Source organism: Pezoporus occidentalis, unplaced genomic scaffold (assembly GCF_034315485.1).
Source record: "Pezoporus occidentalis ecotype Australia unplaced genomic scaffold, CSIRO_AGI_Poc_V1 ctg48, whole genome shotgun sequence".
Taxonomy (NCBI): domain Eukaryota; kingdom Metazoa; phylum Chordata; class Aves; order Psittaciformes; family Psittacidae; genus Pezoporus; species Pezoporus occidentalis.
The window spans coordinates 7,301,006-7,314,511 of record NW_026915813.1 but is presented as its reverse complement, the minus strand read 5'-3'; the positions used below and the strand labels follow the sequence as shown (position 1 = coordinate 7,314,511).

The 13,506-nt window shown below is 39.2% G+C and overlaps 1 protein-coding gene and 1 long non-coding RNA gene across 2 annotated transcripts; one reads left to right on the top strand and one right to left on the bottom strand.

Annotated features, from left to right (window-relative positions):
- Window positions 1–2,640: 2,640 nt before the first annotated feature.
- On the bottom strand, window positions 2,641–5,069 carry LOC134172927 (uncharacterized). Its single transcript, XR_009968062.1, has 3 exons — window positions 4,959–5,069; window positions 2,874–2,999; window positions 2,641–2,772 (listed from the first exon to the last, which is right to left on the bottom strand). It is a non-coding gene; the product is annotated as an uncharacterized LOC134172927 (long non-coding RNA).
- CCKAR (cholecystokinin A receptor) lies at window positions 3,823–10,823 on the top strand. The gene is made up of 5 exons (XM_062636537.1): window positions 3,823–4,246; window positions 4,986–5,237; window positions 7,209–7,470; window positions 8,920–9,047; window positions 9,670–10,823. Exons 1-5 carry the CDS (start codon window positions 4,126–4,128, stop codon window positions 10,194–10,196), a joined length of 1,290 nt encoding a protein of 429 aa, XP_062492521.1. The 5' UTR covers window positions 3,823–4,125; the 3' UTR covers window positions 10,197–10,823.
- Window positions 10,824–13,506: the final 2,683 nt, after the last annotated feature.

Genomic DNA, 13,506 nt, shown 5'->3' with positions numbered 1-13,506 from the left:
ACATTGGAAATAAAAAGTAGGAATGGAAAGTAGGAGTGAAAGGCAATTATGAATGGAGCCCCACAGGAAGCTTTGCTACAGCGGTTTGTCTCTTTCAAAAGCTCCAGAAATGGGAAGAGGGGTGAGGTTGAAGAGTTTTGTACTGATGCCAAGTCATTCAAGGAGAAGAGATGAAAAAAATACTTTGGAGAACTGAAGAAAGTTCTTTCTGATAAAATGGGAGAATAAAAATCATTGCAAAGCAGAAAACAATTGTAATTTTTCCTGAATAACGTAGGGCTCTAAATTAGACATTACTATGCAAGAAAGAGACTGCTGAACTTACAGTAGGTTCTTCCATGAAAACATCAGTTCAATTCTCAATAGCCATAAGAAAGGCAAATAGAATTACAAGAATTATTAGGAAGGAAATGGGAAAAAACACAAAAACTTAATATGCCGTTACTTAAATCCTTGGTTCCTCTTTATGTGTCAGCATCTGTGGAAGACTATAGAATAACTAGAAAATATTTTAGACCTGGGCCATGATGCTAATGGAAGGTATGAAGCTACTTGTTTACATGGAATGAATAATCAACCTGAAAAAATCATGACAGGTACATAGAAGATAACTTCAGAATGATAATTCACTGATGCAGTGAGAGACAATAGCCCCAGTATAATCTCTTAGACTGAAATGATCCCCCTAATGACCCCCCCCAGTCTTGTCTTCCCTCCTGATCACTGACCATGTCTCCCCCAGACCTTCATTCATTCCATTTCTTTTCTTCCTTTTAACCAGGTCCTGAACACTTCATGGAAGACTTTATGCAACCCAGTTTAGCAAGTCTGGAAACCCAGCAGATGTTGACAAGTGCACAATCTCAGTTTATATTTGACAACATAAATAAAAGTTAATCTTTCTGCTTACTGTAATGTTGCTTCCTCAAGGTACAGGAATAACCAAGCTGTAACTCATCAGAACACCAGCAATGAACCCCTGACCCCACAGTACAATCAGTGTACAAACTGTAGATTAAAAATTAGTACAGGGAGAAGCCAATCTCAAATAGCAACTCATCTATGATAAATAAATAATACAGTAAATAAAAATGCTGGTAATATCAGTCATTCAACACAGCTGCAGCTGAATACATATCCAATAATTTCTCTAATGTAGATCTAATAGAAGGTGCCAGGAATCCAAAAAGATCTCTTCCGCATTAAGACTAAGCCCAGAACAACAATCTGACATCTTATTTACAGAAAGACTTAAACTCCATTACAGGCTATTTAATTCAGTAAAGAAATTGCTGAACACAATTACACAGCCTGTGCTTTGCAGCACATCAGACCATTATAATAATTATAAATAATTATAGTTATTTCTTTTGATACATAAAGGTTTCTCAAAGCTCAAAATTGTTCAGACCAAATGCTACTTGATGACAAAAGAAAATGCTCTAAAACGTAAAGACTTCATTGAAGTGAGTCTCATATGCATATAGAAAGCAGGATTATATCTCAGATGTAAAGGGCACCTTAGAAAGGCAGACATAGGCTACAAAATTTGGTCTGCCTTGGTTTGCCCTTGATTTTTGTTCTATAGGAAGTAATTTCTGTAGGAAAGATCAGTTGTTAACCAGAAATCTGGGCAGCTTAGACTAGTCTGCATCTTGCTGTCTTACCTGAAGATAAGCGAAAGAGCAACTTAAGCTCACTAGCCTTTCCAAAAAGCATCCATTCCTTTTTCTGCACATTACCATTACTATATAGGCACCTGTCTTGGCTGACATCCCAGCTGTTTGGGATATTATAATAACTTTAAAATACCAGAGAAAATGTTCAGGAAATACTGGAATAATTACAAATAAATTCAAAACTAAAACAACAAAAAACAATACTATGTTTAATGAAATGGGTGTTTGTCATTTAATAGAGTGGTTGATTAGTAACACCCATCAATTTAACCATAGAACATATTAAAAAAAACAATTAATTGGGCAGGTAAGAAATGAATGGGTTTCAGAGATGTTGGTACCTAATATTCAAACTTAATGGTCAATCATTGCTGAAATGGAAACATATTTTAGTTTCTTCAATATGATTTTCTCCCATTTTGAGAACATGTCATAGAATCATATCATCAAGTTCCAACCCCCCTGCCATGGGCAGGGACACCTCACACTAAACCATACCCCCCAAGGTCTCGTCCAAATTGGTCTTGAACACCGCCATGGATGGAGAATTCACAGCCTCCTTGGGCAACCCATTCCAGTGCCTGACCACCCTAACAGGAAAGAGTTTCCTCCTTATATCCAATCCAAACCTCCCCTGGTTTTAATTTTTAACCCGTTACCCCTTGTCCTGTCACTACAGTCCCTAATGAAGAGTCCCTCCCCAGCATCCCTGTAGGCCCCCTTCAGATACTGGAAGGCTGCTCTGAGGTCTCCACGCAGCCTTCTCTTCTCCAGGCTGAACAGCCCCAACTTTCTCAGCCTGTCTTCACACAGGAGGTGCTCCAGTCCCCTGATCATCCTCGTGGCCCTCCTCTGGACTTGTTCCAACAGTTCCATGTCCTTTTTATGTTGAGGACACCAGAACTGCACACAATACTTCAGGTGAGGTCTCATGTCATTCTAGATTAATTTCCTACCAATAGGTTGCACCTTTGAAAATGGAATTGAGTCCTGCTGGACTGAATATTTCTTTCAGCTGAGACAGTCACACATGGTATACACCGATCACTGGCTTAAGTAATTTTATCTCAAATTTTCAAAAACTGCAAAAAATCTGTAAAAGAAATTGAAAAAATATAATTAATCTGCTAAAGAAAAGATAATTTAGTAATTAGAACTTTAGGTGTAACTAGTCATCCCTACTCTCCTACATACCTATTCCCATTAATGGCATGATAAAGCAAAGCTGTCGAGACTGGAAAAGAAGTCCAGGCCTTCCAGTCTCTGTATATGAACTTTAAGGGGGCTAGACTTGTTGTTAGGAACCTGTTATTGCTTTGCCTATTTAAGTAGAAGAGATTTTAAATGTGAGGTTTGTTTTCATTGAGTTATAGCAGAGATTCATTTATAACACTAATTTACATTTTTTGCCACAAACAATCTGTATACTGGAAGCTAAAAGCACATAACTTTGTGAAAGCACCAGAGAGGACGATATTTATGTATTCAAAAGCAGAATTCAGAAGACAGGGTTTCTTCTAAACAAACAAGATCATTGTGTTTTTACACTAATGCGAACTAAAGTGCCACAGTTTATCAGTTCATCAAGTTTGTATCTGAGTCACATACAAGTCCTTGCACTGAGAAAATGTGTAGGCTTGTGCTTATATTAACCAACAATTCTGATATCGTACTTTCATAAGGCTTGATCCAAGAACACTGACATTAGTGGATCTTTCTATTAACTTGCAGGGGTGTGGATCAGGTGAGTACAGTGCTTTTGTATGAAGCCAGCATTTCACCAAAAGAGATAAATGTAACAGCTCTTGTTTTTCTGAGCATACCCAGTCTTTAGTCTGCTCTGAAAAACATGAAGGTAAGAATTTTGTTCATGTATGGCATAAAAAACCTTCAGTATGTTTTTCTTTTCTCTGCACTTTTATTCAGCTACTCTTACCATTTTAAATGTTGTTGATTGAGAGGTGGCTTCATCACTCTGATCACTCACTGGTTGTGATTTGTTTGCTGTGGCATAACAGAGTATCTCTGGTAATATTGCAGAGCTGTGAGTAGGAGCAATCTTGCAAGGGGTTAATGCTGTAATCTTTTTCTAGTCTGTTTATAATCCCCACAGTGGTCCAGTGACAGAAAAGGGTGGATCTAAAAAAGTACCAGAGGGGATGTGTGTGTGTGTGGATGTGTGTGCGTATGCATGAGCGTGTTTGTGCATTCATGCTTTGCTTTTCTGGACTGCCTTCTGTGCCCCTGGAATAAATCTTGTTCAGCCTCAACAGGACCTGTGTGCCAGGTGCTTCTGACAGAGTTAGAAGAGCTTCCTTGCACAACTGCCTGTCTTGTGTTTCTCCTGGAGATTTCATTCAGAAATGTATTTGTTTACTGCAAGAATGGGCAGATAGTCACAAACCCACCCTCTTCTTCATCAAAGCTAACCTGTGGACACTGAAGAATGGAAATAGTTGATGCTAACTTCCTCGGGAACAGTACCAATTTTACTGCTTTCCTGTGCGATATCATCTTGGAAAATGACACTTTTTTCTGTGTGGATGATCCACCTTATCCTTCTAAAGGTATGTATAGAGGAACAGGTTTTTCCAGGCAGTTTTAGTTCTAGCTGGAAATAGAGATATTATGGAAAGAAACAGACACAAAAAGCTTTTTCTGTGAGTGTAAAATCAACTGCTTGCTGATAAGTTAGGATGAGAAACAGGCAGGAAAGAATTTAGTATGTGCTGGTTTTCCAAGGTAAAATTCATTACAAAAAGATCTGGATATAATGCAGAACTAAAACAATAGCAGTACTGGGCACAAAATGTAAACAGCTCTGCTAAGGATTTGGAGAAACATAATTTATACTCTTTAAGCAATTCAATAACAATGAAGATACCTGATCTGATGCCATGTAGGAAAGTGATTATGAATGAAAATATAGCAATCTGAGGGTAGAAAAAATATGCATATACTAAACCATTTTGATTGCTGCATCGTTCCTTACTTCTGCATAAAGGAGGATCTCCTGTGGTGAGTGAGTTGTGCACCCAAAATGCTGTGGGCTTTTAAGGAATCGAATTTGGCTCTCCAAATGCACACGTTATTGCATCTATTATATTTTAACAATATAAAATTCAGGTAGATCAGAACAAGTTTAAAAACTGCAGCATTTCCATTGATTTCGCATTGGTATAAAGACATAAACCTTAATAAAACTGAATACAGAAATACTTTTAACTTTTGATTAAAGGCTGAAACACGATATTAGTCTATGAGCTGTATGCTGCATACCTGATCTTTCCCTGTGACAATTTTCAGATTTGCATCAGATAATTCGAATTCTACTGTATTGTCTGATATTTCTACTCAGCGTTTTGGGGAACATCCTGGTAATCACAGTGCTGATAAGAAACAAGCGGATGAGAACAGTCACCAACACGTTTCTGCTGTCACTAGCAGTCAGTGACCTGATGCTCTGCCTGTTCTGCATGCCATTCACCCTCATCCCCAACCTGCTGAAAGATTTTATTTTTGGAAGCACTGTTTGCAAAACTGCCACTTATTTCATGGGTAAGTCCTGGAGATCTATACTTATTTTGAAGACTGACTAATGAGATAGGTGAGAAGGTCATTAGAGACCTGTAAAATACTGACCATTTCCATCTGCCATTGAACAGTTACCAAAACCACAAAGGAACAGCTTCGTAATGTCATAATGGTTCTGGTTTCTTCATCCTGATCTGACAAAATGCAGAGGCACCCACTTAATTTTAGCAACATATAGAAGTCTTTTGCTGGATCAAGTGAGAATTTAAGTGAGAAGTATGTTGCATGATCAAGCCTTAATGAGGAGCCCAGCACATGTGCTTGCTTACCTGTCGCTGACAGGTTTATTAGCAGTGGTCAGGTCACCCACCAGAAGTGACAGGGTTGTACATTCCTCACTAAGGGCAGATTTTGCCCACAGATTTTTGGTAGCAGTGACACATGAAAAAAGAAATAAAACCAGACAAAGTCAGTGCCATTTGTGGAGCTGGAAGTTAGAGCAGGCACTTTCTGAGAACAGACCAGGTGTGATCAGAGCTCACCAGGAGATCACGAAGTACAGATACAGGTATCAGAGGCTGGCTTTAAGAAACAACACTTTTATATGCCTTGCCATACTCCCTTTACTTGTGGAGCCAGGAGTTTCAGAATGCCTGGATTACGTACTTGTGTGTAAGTGATTTTCTGTCACTTCCAGAACTTCCTGTGCATTTGTTGTTTCTTAAAAACGCAAAAACCGAGAACTGTGTGTAAAGCTTTTGCTACCCTGGGACACCTTCAGTCCCTTACAGAAACCTTGGGTACCCTTTCGACCAGTGTCCTTGAGAACTTTGCTGTGTTGTGAAAGTACACAGCTAAAGTGTGCGAATGAGAAATCAACATCTTTTTGTAGATAAAACCAATAAAACTAAAGGCCATGTTTAAACAATTATAATGAATTGCTGCCATAAATACCACAAACCACTACCAAAGCATTGCTGTATTCCTCTTACTTCACGCTGTGTAAATTACTTAAAAAAAAAAAATCCAGTGAAATATATTCAAACATGAAGTTTTTCATTATGAAGGTGTTTTAAGAGACAGAATGTTGATATTTCCCATTATCAGTTCAGCTTGACAGGGTCTTCAATTGACACTGACATGCATTGCATCATCTATGCTCCATTTTTCATTTTAAGATGTGGGATCACTTGTATTAAATTACAGATAAATTGTGTACAGCAAACTGTACAGATATTGGCATTTTATATTTTGACCCACATTAGAACATTCACAAAGACTATTAAATGAAACTCCTTTACTGAAGGAAAAAACTGCAACAAGAAGAAATATTTATAATCTTGCAGTGATAACTGGGGCACCTCAGTGACAGAAATACAGACCACTGCTACATTTTGTAATATATAATCAGGAGAAGTTAAGGGCATTTGAAGGACAAAGATTCTGCTTCATGACTTCAGTTTTACCTTGTAACTCTATTAGCACCTAATTTAAAAAGTGATAGGATATTTAATTCTCCTGAATGAGAAAATCAGATCTCCAGTCAAGCAGGATGCTTAAAAAAAATAAAGCAGTAGAAGAGGGATTGTGAACTTCTGTGTTAAAAGAATAGTTAACAGCATAATGTCACTGATTACAAATGCTTGTTTCAATTTCAGTCCAATTAGTGGAGTGGATAAACCACAGTAGTAAAGAGAAGAATTAGGAGAAGTGTCTTCTTTCCCTACTATCAGAATTTCATGGTTTAACAGAACTAATCTTTTGTCTTGGACTTCTGGCATTAGAGAAATGCAGAGCAGAAACATCAGTCTGGAGACCCAGACCTGTTGCCCACATATTCTTCACTGACTTTATCAGCATGATATTTATACACATTTTGGATTATAAATAATCCTATATTTCATTTTCCTTATGCATTCGGAAAGTTAGATAGACTATTTGAAAATGAACCTTTAAAACAAATGATTAGCCTTTTTCTTTATTTTATATATGTAGGTGTCTCTGTAAGTGTGTCTACATTCAACCTGGTTGCCATATCTTTGGAGAGATACAGTGCCATTTGCAAACCTCTGCAGTCCAGGGTCTGGCAGACAAAATCTCATGCCTTGAAGGTGATTGCTGCTACCTGGTGTGTTTCCTTTACCATCATGGCACCATACCCAATTTACAGCAAGCTGGTACCTTTCACCAAGTATAACAACACCACAGCAAATATGTGTCGGCTCCTTTGGCCAAGTGATGTCATTCAACAGTCTTGGTAAGACATAAGTGACTGTTAGCAAATGTATAATTATCTGGCAGAAAACAGGATTTCATGGTAGCATTAAGACTATTGAAAATCAAGTATTAACCTTCAGCATACATTTACACTTCTAGCATGCTTATTGAAGAAGGAAAAAAAAAAGTATTTTTAGGCTGCTTACATTTGACACTTGTATGGCTTTTCCCTTGTCATAGGAATGATACCCAACATGGCAATGATTCTCACACTGTGGTCTGCTAAAGCTACTGTTGCTGTAAAGCAAGCATCTGTCACTCCTCAAGTAGGAGTACTGCTTTGACTCATTTATACACAAACTTAAATATTTTTCAGACAACTCCGTGATTAATCTTTGAGAGATGCAGGCACATACAAGTGCCCCTCTGTGTGCTGCCTTGCCCATTAATTTGTTTGTCTGAAGGTCCTCTGAAGCAGAGAAGCAGCAATATTACTTAGACATTGTGTCCTTGCACAATGACTGAACATTTTAACTGGCACTGAGAAGATGTAAGAGTTTTTTGGATACTGACTGTCAATTGGAACTGGGAACAAGATTAAAGTGTACACCACTTCAGGATGGTGTATCCACAAACAGCAGATTTGTACTAATGCTTTCATAGTCTCAGGTACTCAGCAGTGTGAGTATAGATGAGGATGGAGGTACAGGGAAAAATTCTCTCTCCCTGGTGTTGTGGATTCCCAGGTGCATTAGTGAGTTTGCACTAAATTCCCAGGGAGCAGAAAAGACACAGGCTCATGAATGCAGTTAAACATAATTATTTCCCCAACTTGTAATCACATTACAGAAGCTGCCTAGAAGATTAAGAGAAGTGCAACCAAGTAAAAGCTGCTTCCTTTAGCAGCAGGGTGGCTGGACCTGGGATCCCTCCCTGAGGGCTCTGCATGGTTGCAGGGATGAAAGCCCAGGTCGTGGCTGCCCTGTCCCTGCCCGTATGTGCCATGGCCATTGGCATGTAAGAGCTCATGGAAGAAATGACTGCCAATACCAGGGGCTCCTTTGAGAATCAGCAGTGGCTCATTTGGCTTCTGCAAGGCAAATCTTACATCCTTCAAAAGTACAGGGCATCCGATGCTCACCTGGTAACAGCAGTGAGCCCTGCTCTTGGGCAGAGAAACCTTCTGCTCCCTCTGACCACTATGGGGGTGCCCATCTCCTCAGGGCCTGCAGATATTGGGTGATGAATGTTTTGCAGCCACAGTAGCCTTGTTCCTGCTGTACTTTTTGGGGCAAGAAGCAGAAGACTTGAGAAGCTCCTGATTCCCAGTGCTGTCAAAACAATGCTTTGTATTAGCATGAAAAAATGTCAGAAAAAATCTTGACATGCCATACATACACATATATACCCCCAGTTCTCACCTGGAGCAAAAGGAGCTCTTCTGGTTTTGTGCTGTTCCCTGGTCTCAGTTTCTCTTTTGATTCTTTAGGTACACTTTCCTGCTGCTCATACTTTTTCTTATACCTGGGATTATAATGATGGTTGCATATGGCCTCATTTCTTTGGAACTCTACAGAGGAATAAAATTTGATGCCAGCCAGAGAAAACCTTCACGAGGTAACAATACATTTATACCCAGGGTTGGGGTTCTTTTAAGTTAGAGTTGAAGATCTGAGCAGTCATTTTGAGGTTACTGAAAGCAAAACTGTCTACTTGCAAAAATGATCAGCTATGGTTGTGAACCTGCCAGATGCATTTGTTGACTGCAGTTATTGCATTCTTCACTAGCAGATAATTCCTCATCTATGACTTGTTTACAAAGACTCTGGGCAGGATATATCAAATTTTAATTTTCTTATTATGGAAATACCAAGATTTATTTCTTTTTCTGGCCATGGATGAGGACCATTCCTGGCAATAAACACCACAAAATTTGTCAAATTTAGATAGAAGCACGTAATTTTGAAAATTATCTTCAGTGAATACTAGAGCAAACAGCGTTCTTACATCCTTTGCATCAATTTTTATGGAGCTAGGATGTAAGAATATTGGGAGATAGTGGACACAGAGCAGTTGGTATTTGACTGACTCAGAAGTAGGCCAGTGCTTTCTCTGCAGCAGCTGTCCAGCCATGAATAAGGGTTTTTATTTAGACTTAGACTGCATTCTCAATTTCTTATTTTGAATCACTGTTCAGAGATGTTTTGCCGACCATTTAAGCACTAACTTATATGTACAGAAAGAAAAACAAGTACCTGCAGTGCCAAATACGAGGATGGAGATGGATGCTACCTCAACAAAACCAAGAGAAAAAGGAAAATGCCATTGCAACAGCTCTCTGCTACCAGCCATAGCAAAATAGACAGGGTGAGAAGCAGCAGCTCTTCTGCCAACTTAATGGCCAAGAAACTTGTCATCCGCATGTTGATGGTGATAGTGGTTTTGTTCTTCCTTTGCTGGACTCCCATCTTCAGTGTCAACGCCTGGCGTGCATTTGACACCACTTCAGCAGACCAGCGTCTCTCAGGGGCTCCCATCTCCTTTATCCACCTGTTGTCCTACACCTCTGCCTGCGTGAACCCCATCATATACTGTTTTATGAACAAGCGCTTCCGCATGGGTTTTCTGGACACTTTCACCTGCTGTGCAAAGCAAAAGCCCCCTGCGATACGGGGAGAGGTTGGTGATGAAGAGGAGGGCAAGACAACAGGGGCCTCACTCTCCAAATGTTCTTACATGCACATGAATGTGTCTGCACCCCTGTGAGCTGTGTCAGAAGAGGCAACAAGTGGTCTACAGAAATACAAGTGTCTATCATCTGATCTTGGAAAGTGACTGTGGCATCAGCTGAATGTGATTTAGTTCTGAGGTAAAGAAACACTTCAGCTGACAGTAAATGCAGTGAGAGTTTTATGGGAAATGGATGTTATCACTGTCTGAGCTTTTTATCGTTTCCTCTTCAAAAGTAGAAAGGAGGAAGAGGGCTCTTTGAAGATAAGAGACTTTATAAAAAGCCTTAGAAGATGCTCTATTTGTCATAAATTCTCCTGTAAAAAATTGGTGTCCTCTGCATCAATGGGTTTGCTCAGTTTTCAGCTGCCGTCTGAGTATCTCTTAAAATTTCCAAGACACTAATAGATCCTCCTCAAACATGGATACATGTATTGCAGTCTTCAATATCTATGCCTCAAAATCAAAACCTTTCCATTACATTTGTAGTATTTCTTCGTATTATTTTATCTGAGCTAATCCATGTTGAGATCATTTTGGTGTCATGGTCAGTTAAACGAAGAATTCTGGCATGGGGAGAATGGGCTTGTCCATGTGCAAATAATGCTTTTAAGTCAAATAATTTCATCTTTTTCTTAATAAAATGAAAATAAATATTGGTGACTTTGTGGACAGAATGCATTCTTCACTTCGGCAACAACCTAAATCAGCATAATTTAATGTATTTTTGGTTTAAATAAACTCCATCAAATAAGCACAAAGAAGTGGTTTTCTTCTGCGCAGCTGCAAGCACTCACACTTGAATGTGGCAAGGTCTTAGATGACTCCCAAAGGCTTGTGTGGAAATAATCACACTGGGTTAAATGGATAATTTAGACTAGGGATAAATGCTTGGGATAAAGGCAAAGAGGTGATTTTACAAAAGATATGGGACTGAAGATGTAGGATGATGCCCAGTGTAGTCACATCGTTCAGATGTATATTTGTAGTCGCTCCTGGCATGGTACTGCCCATGTGGAAATAGAAGCCATTGGATGTATAAAGGCAGAAAGAACACACACAATGAGCAAAAGTGGAAAGACTTTGTCAGAAAACACAGTTTTCTAAGCTTTTTCTCCTTATATGAGATTTTCTTGAAGCACACTTATTTGTAACTGTGACTCAGCACTTGGAATGATGCAATTGTTGGTGTTTTGGTGAGTGAGGATCACAGTCTCTTTCCTGTGCAGCGCACAGGTGAGTGTGGGTGTTCAGGTCATTTATTTTGTTTTGTGAAAATATCCTGTTGGAAACATCTTCCACCTGAATCAATATTATTTAAAAAACTTGTTATTAGACAGAGATTAAATTTGAGCAGAGCACAGAATGTAGATGTGGATATTAAATATCATCTTTCTCAAGGTTTTTAATCAGGAAAATCTGATCTCTTTACAGAATGGTTTTAAATTGGAAATACAGTTTGATTTCCAGGCACTCAGATCCATGTTCTGCACTCAGATAATGCCTGACATGGTTTACCCGTACAACTTAGCACACCACTTTGGCCATTCTTTTTGTTGCATCCAGCTTGTCCACAGACAGGAAATTAAAACAAAAATAATTCCAAACAGTATTTATGCACAATCCATAGAAACAATGTTTTCCCTGCACAGTAATAAAGTGCCACTGTTCCTGGAACGGTGCTGAGACTGCTGATACCAGCCTGACCTTCTGCAAATACTCGCCAAATTAAATTATGGGCTTTAATTCACAACAGTGAGATGAAAATTTTACTTCACTGAAGGATGCAGGATAAGACCCTCTAGAAACCTGCCCTGTGTGCTGAAAATGAGGGAACAAATTTCACTGCTTTGGGATTTATGTAAAACAGTGAGAGCAGAAAAAAATATTTGTGAAGTATTTTACAGCATTCAAAAGTCTGGTTTTATTACAGGAGATAGTTTAAAAATTGTTGTTTAAGTAAAAATATATATAAATCACATTTTATAATAGAAAGGATGCGAATTTTGCTATGTGCTGTACAGTGAAACCATGTAATTCAGTACTCTCTATGCAGTTTAAAAGGTAAATTCCTTTTTGTAGCTGTAGATGCTCCTGTACCTTTAGAGCCTAAGTAGCAGTATGCGCAGCATTACCAGCTCCAACTGATTTAGTCGAGGAATAGTGGTTTCAGATGAAAGGTAAAAGCTATTTTCAACAATGCCTTAATCAGATCACAGCCCCCTGTGGCCTCCATTCAGTACCTGCAGCTGAAAGGAGTGGAGTCACTTGATTGATTCCCCACTCTTGACTATGAGAGAGCACAATTTGGAGGTGATGAAGTGAGAGAGGCAGAAGATGCTGATGGAGTGGCAGTTGGGCGACAATCAGGGGAGGGTTAGAAATGTGCCCGAACAGGCACGTTTCCTTTTCTCCAAGGCTTGTCTGTGCATGTGTCACTCTTCCCTTCCATTGCCCCTACGCACATATTGCTTTTTTAAATGATGTATTAACTCTTTGACCAAGCTCCTAGAGTCATGAGCCTTAAGACAAATTCCAGCAAGGGGGAGGAATCAAGTTTTTAGAATACAATATTGCAATCCAGTCATTTTGTCTCCTTCTGCCCTGCTTTCCTAGCACAGGAAATTTCAGCCTTCCTGCAACCTGCATGCATCATAATGACATTTACCTGATCTGTGCATTGCAGAAGTCATTCCTGGCTCCAAATGTTGAGCTGTGGAATTGTCCCAGCATCTTTAACTCAGATACTGCTTTGTGTGGAAATGTACTTCAGAAATAAATGTGGGTGGAATAAATATATCAAAATAAAAGAGACCATGAAATCTCCTTGTTTTAACATTAGATTATACGGGCTGGGGGGGAGAAATCCTGCCCCAAAAGTCTTCTTCTACAACGCATGGGCAGTACCTAACCTAAAGGCAATCTGTTTCCCAGATGTAGCACATAAATGACAAACCAAAATCTTTCAGATGTATAATGCCTGTAAATCTCTGAAATCTTTCTCTTCTTCCCCTTCTCCCTGACTCCAGTTTTTTTGTCTCCCTTTGTCTTCCTGTTATCTCTTTCAGCTGCATGTCACCATCGTTTTTTTCTTCTGCACCCTTCCCAGTCTCCAGGTTACTTTCCCCCCATCAACAATTGCTAGGTTTTCATTCCTCTTTGACAGGTTTATTTTCCTTTCCAGATTTACTTTCCCAGAAAGCACTTTCATCTTCATTTCCCCCTATCACCCACAGTTGACAGACTCCTGAAACACATTGTTCCAAGCAATATATCCTGCCCACAATGCAACAGCTCTGCAATAGTCTCTTACAACCTTATGTCTAAGTTCACACATTGTGTCTCT

Coding starts and splice junctions, on each gene's coding strand:
- CCKAR (XM_062636537.1), top strand. CDS start 4,126: ATGGAAATAGTTGATGCTAACTTCCTCGGGAACAGTACCAATTTTACT. Junction 5,238..7,208: donor AACTGCCACTTATTTCATGG/GTAAGTCCTGGA, acceptor TTATATATGTAG/GTGTCTCTGTAAGTGTGTCT. Junction 9,048..9,669: donor CCAGAGAAAACCTTCACGAG/GTAACAATACAT, acceptor TTATATGTACAG/AAAGAAAAACAAGTACCTGC.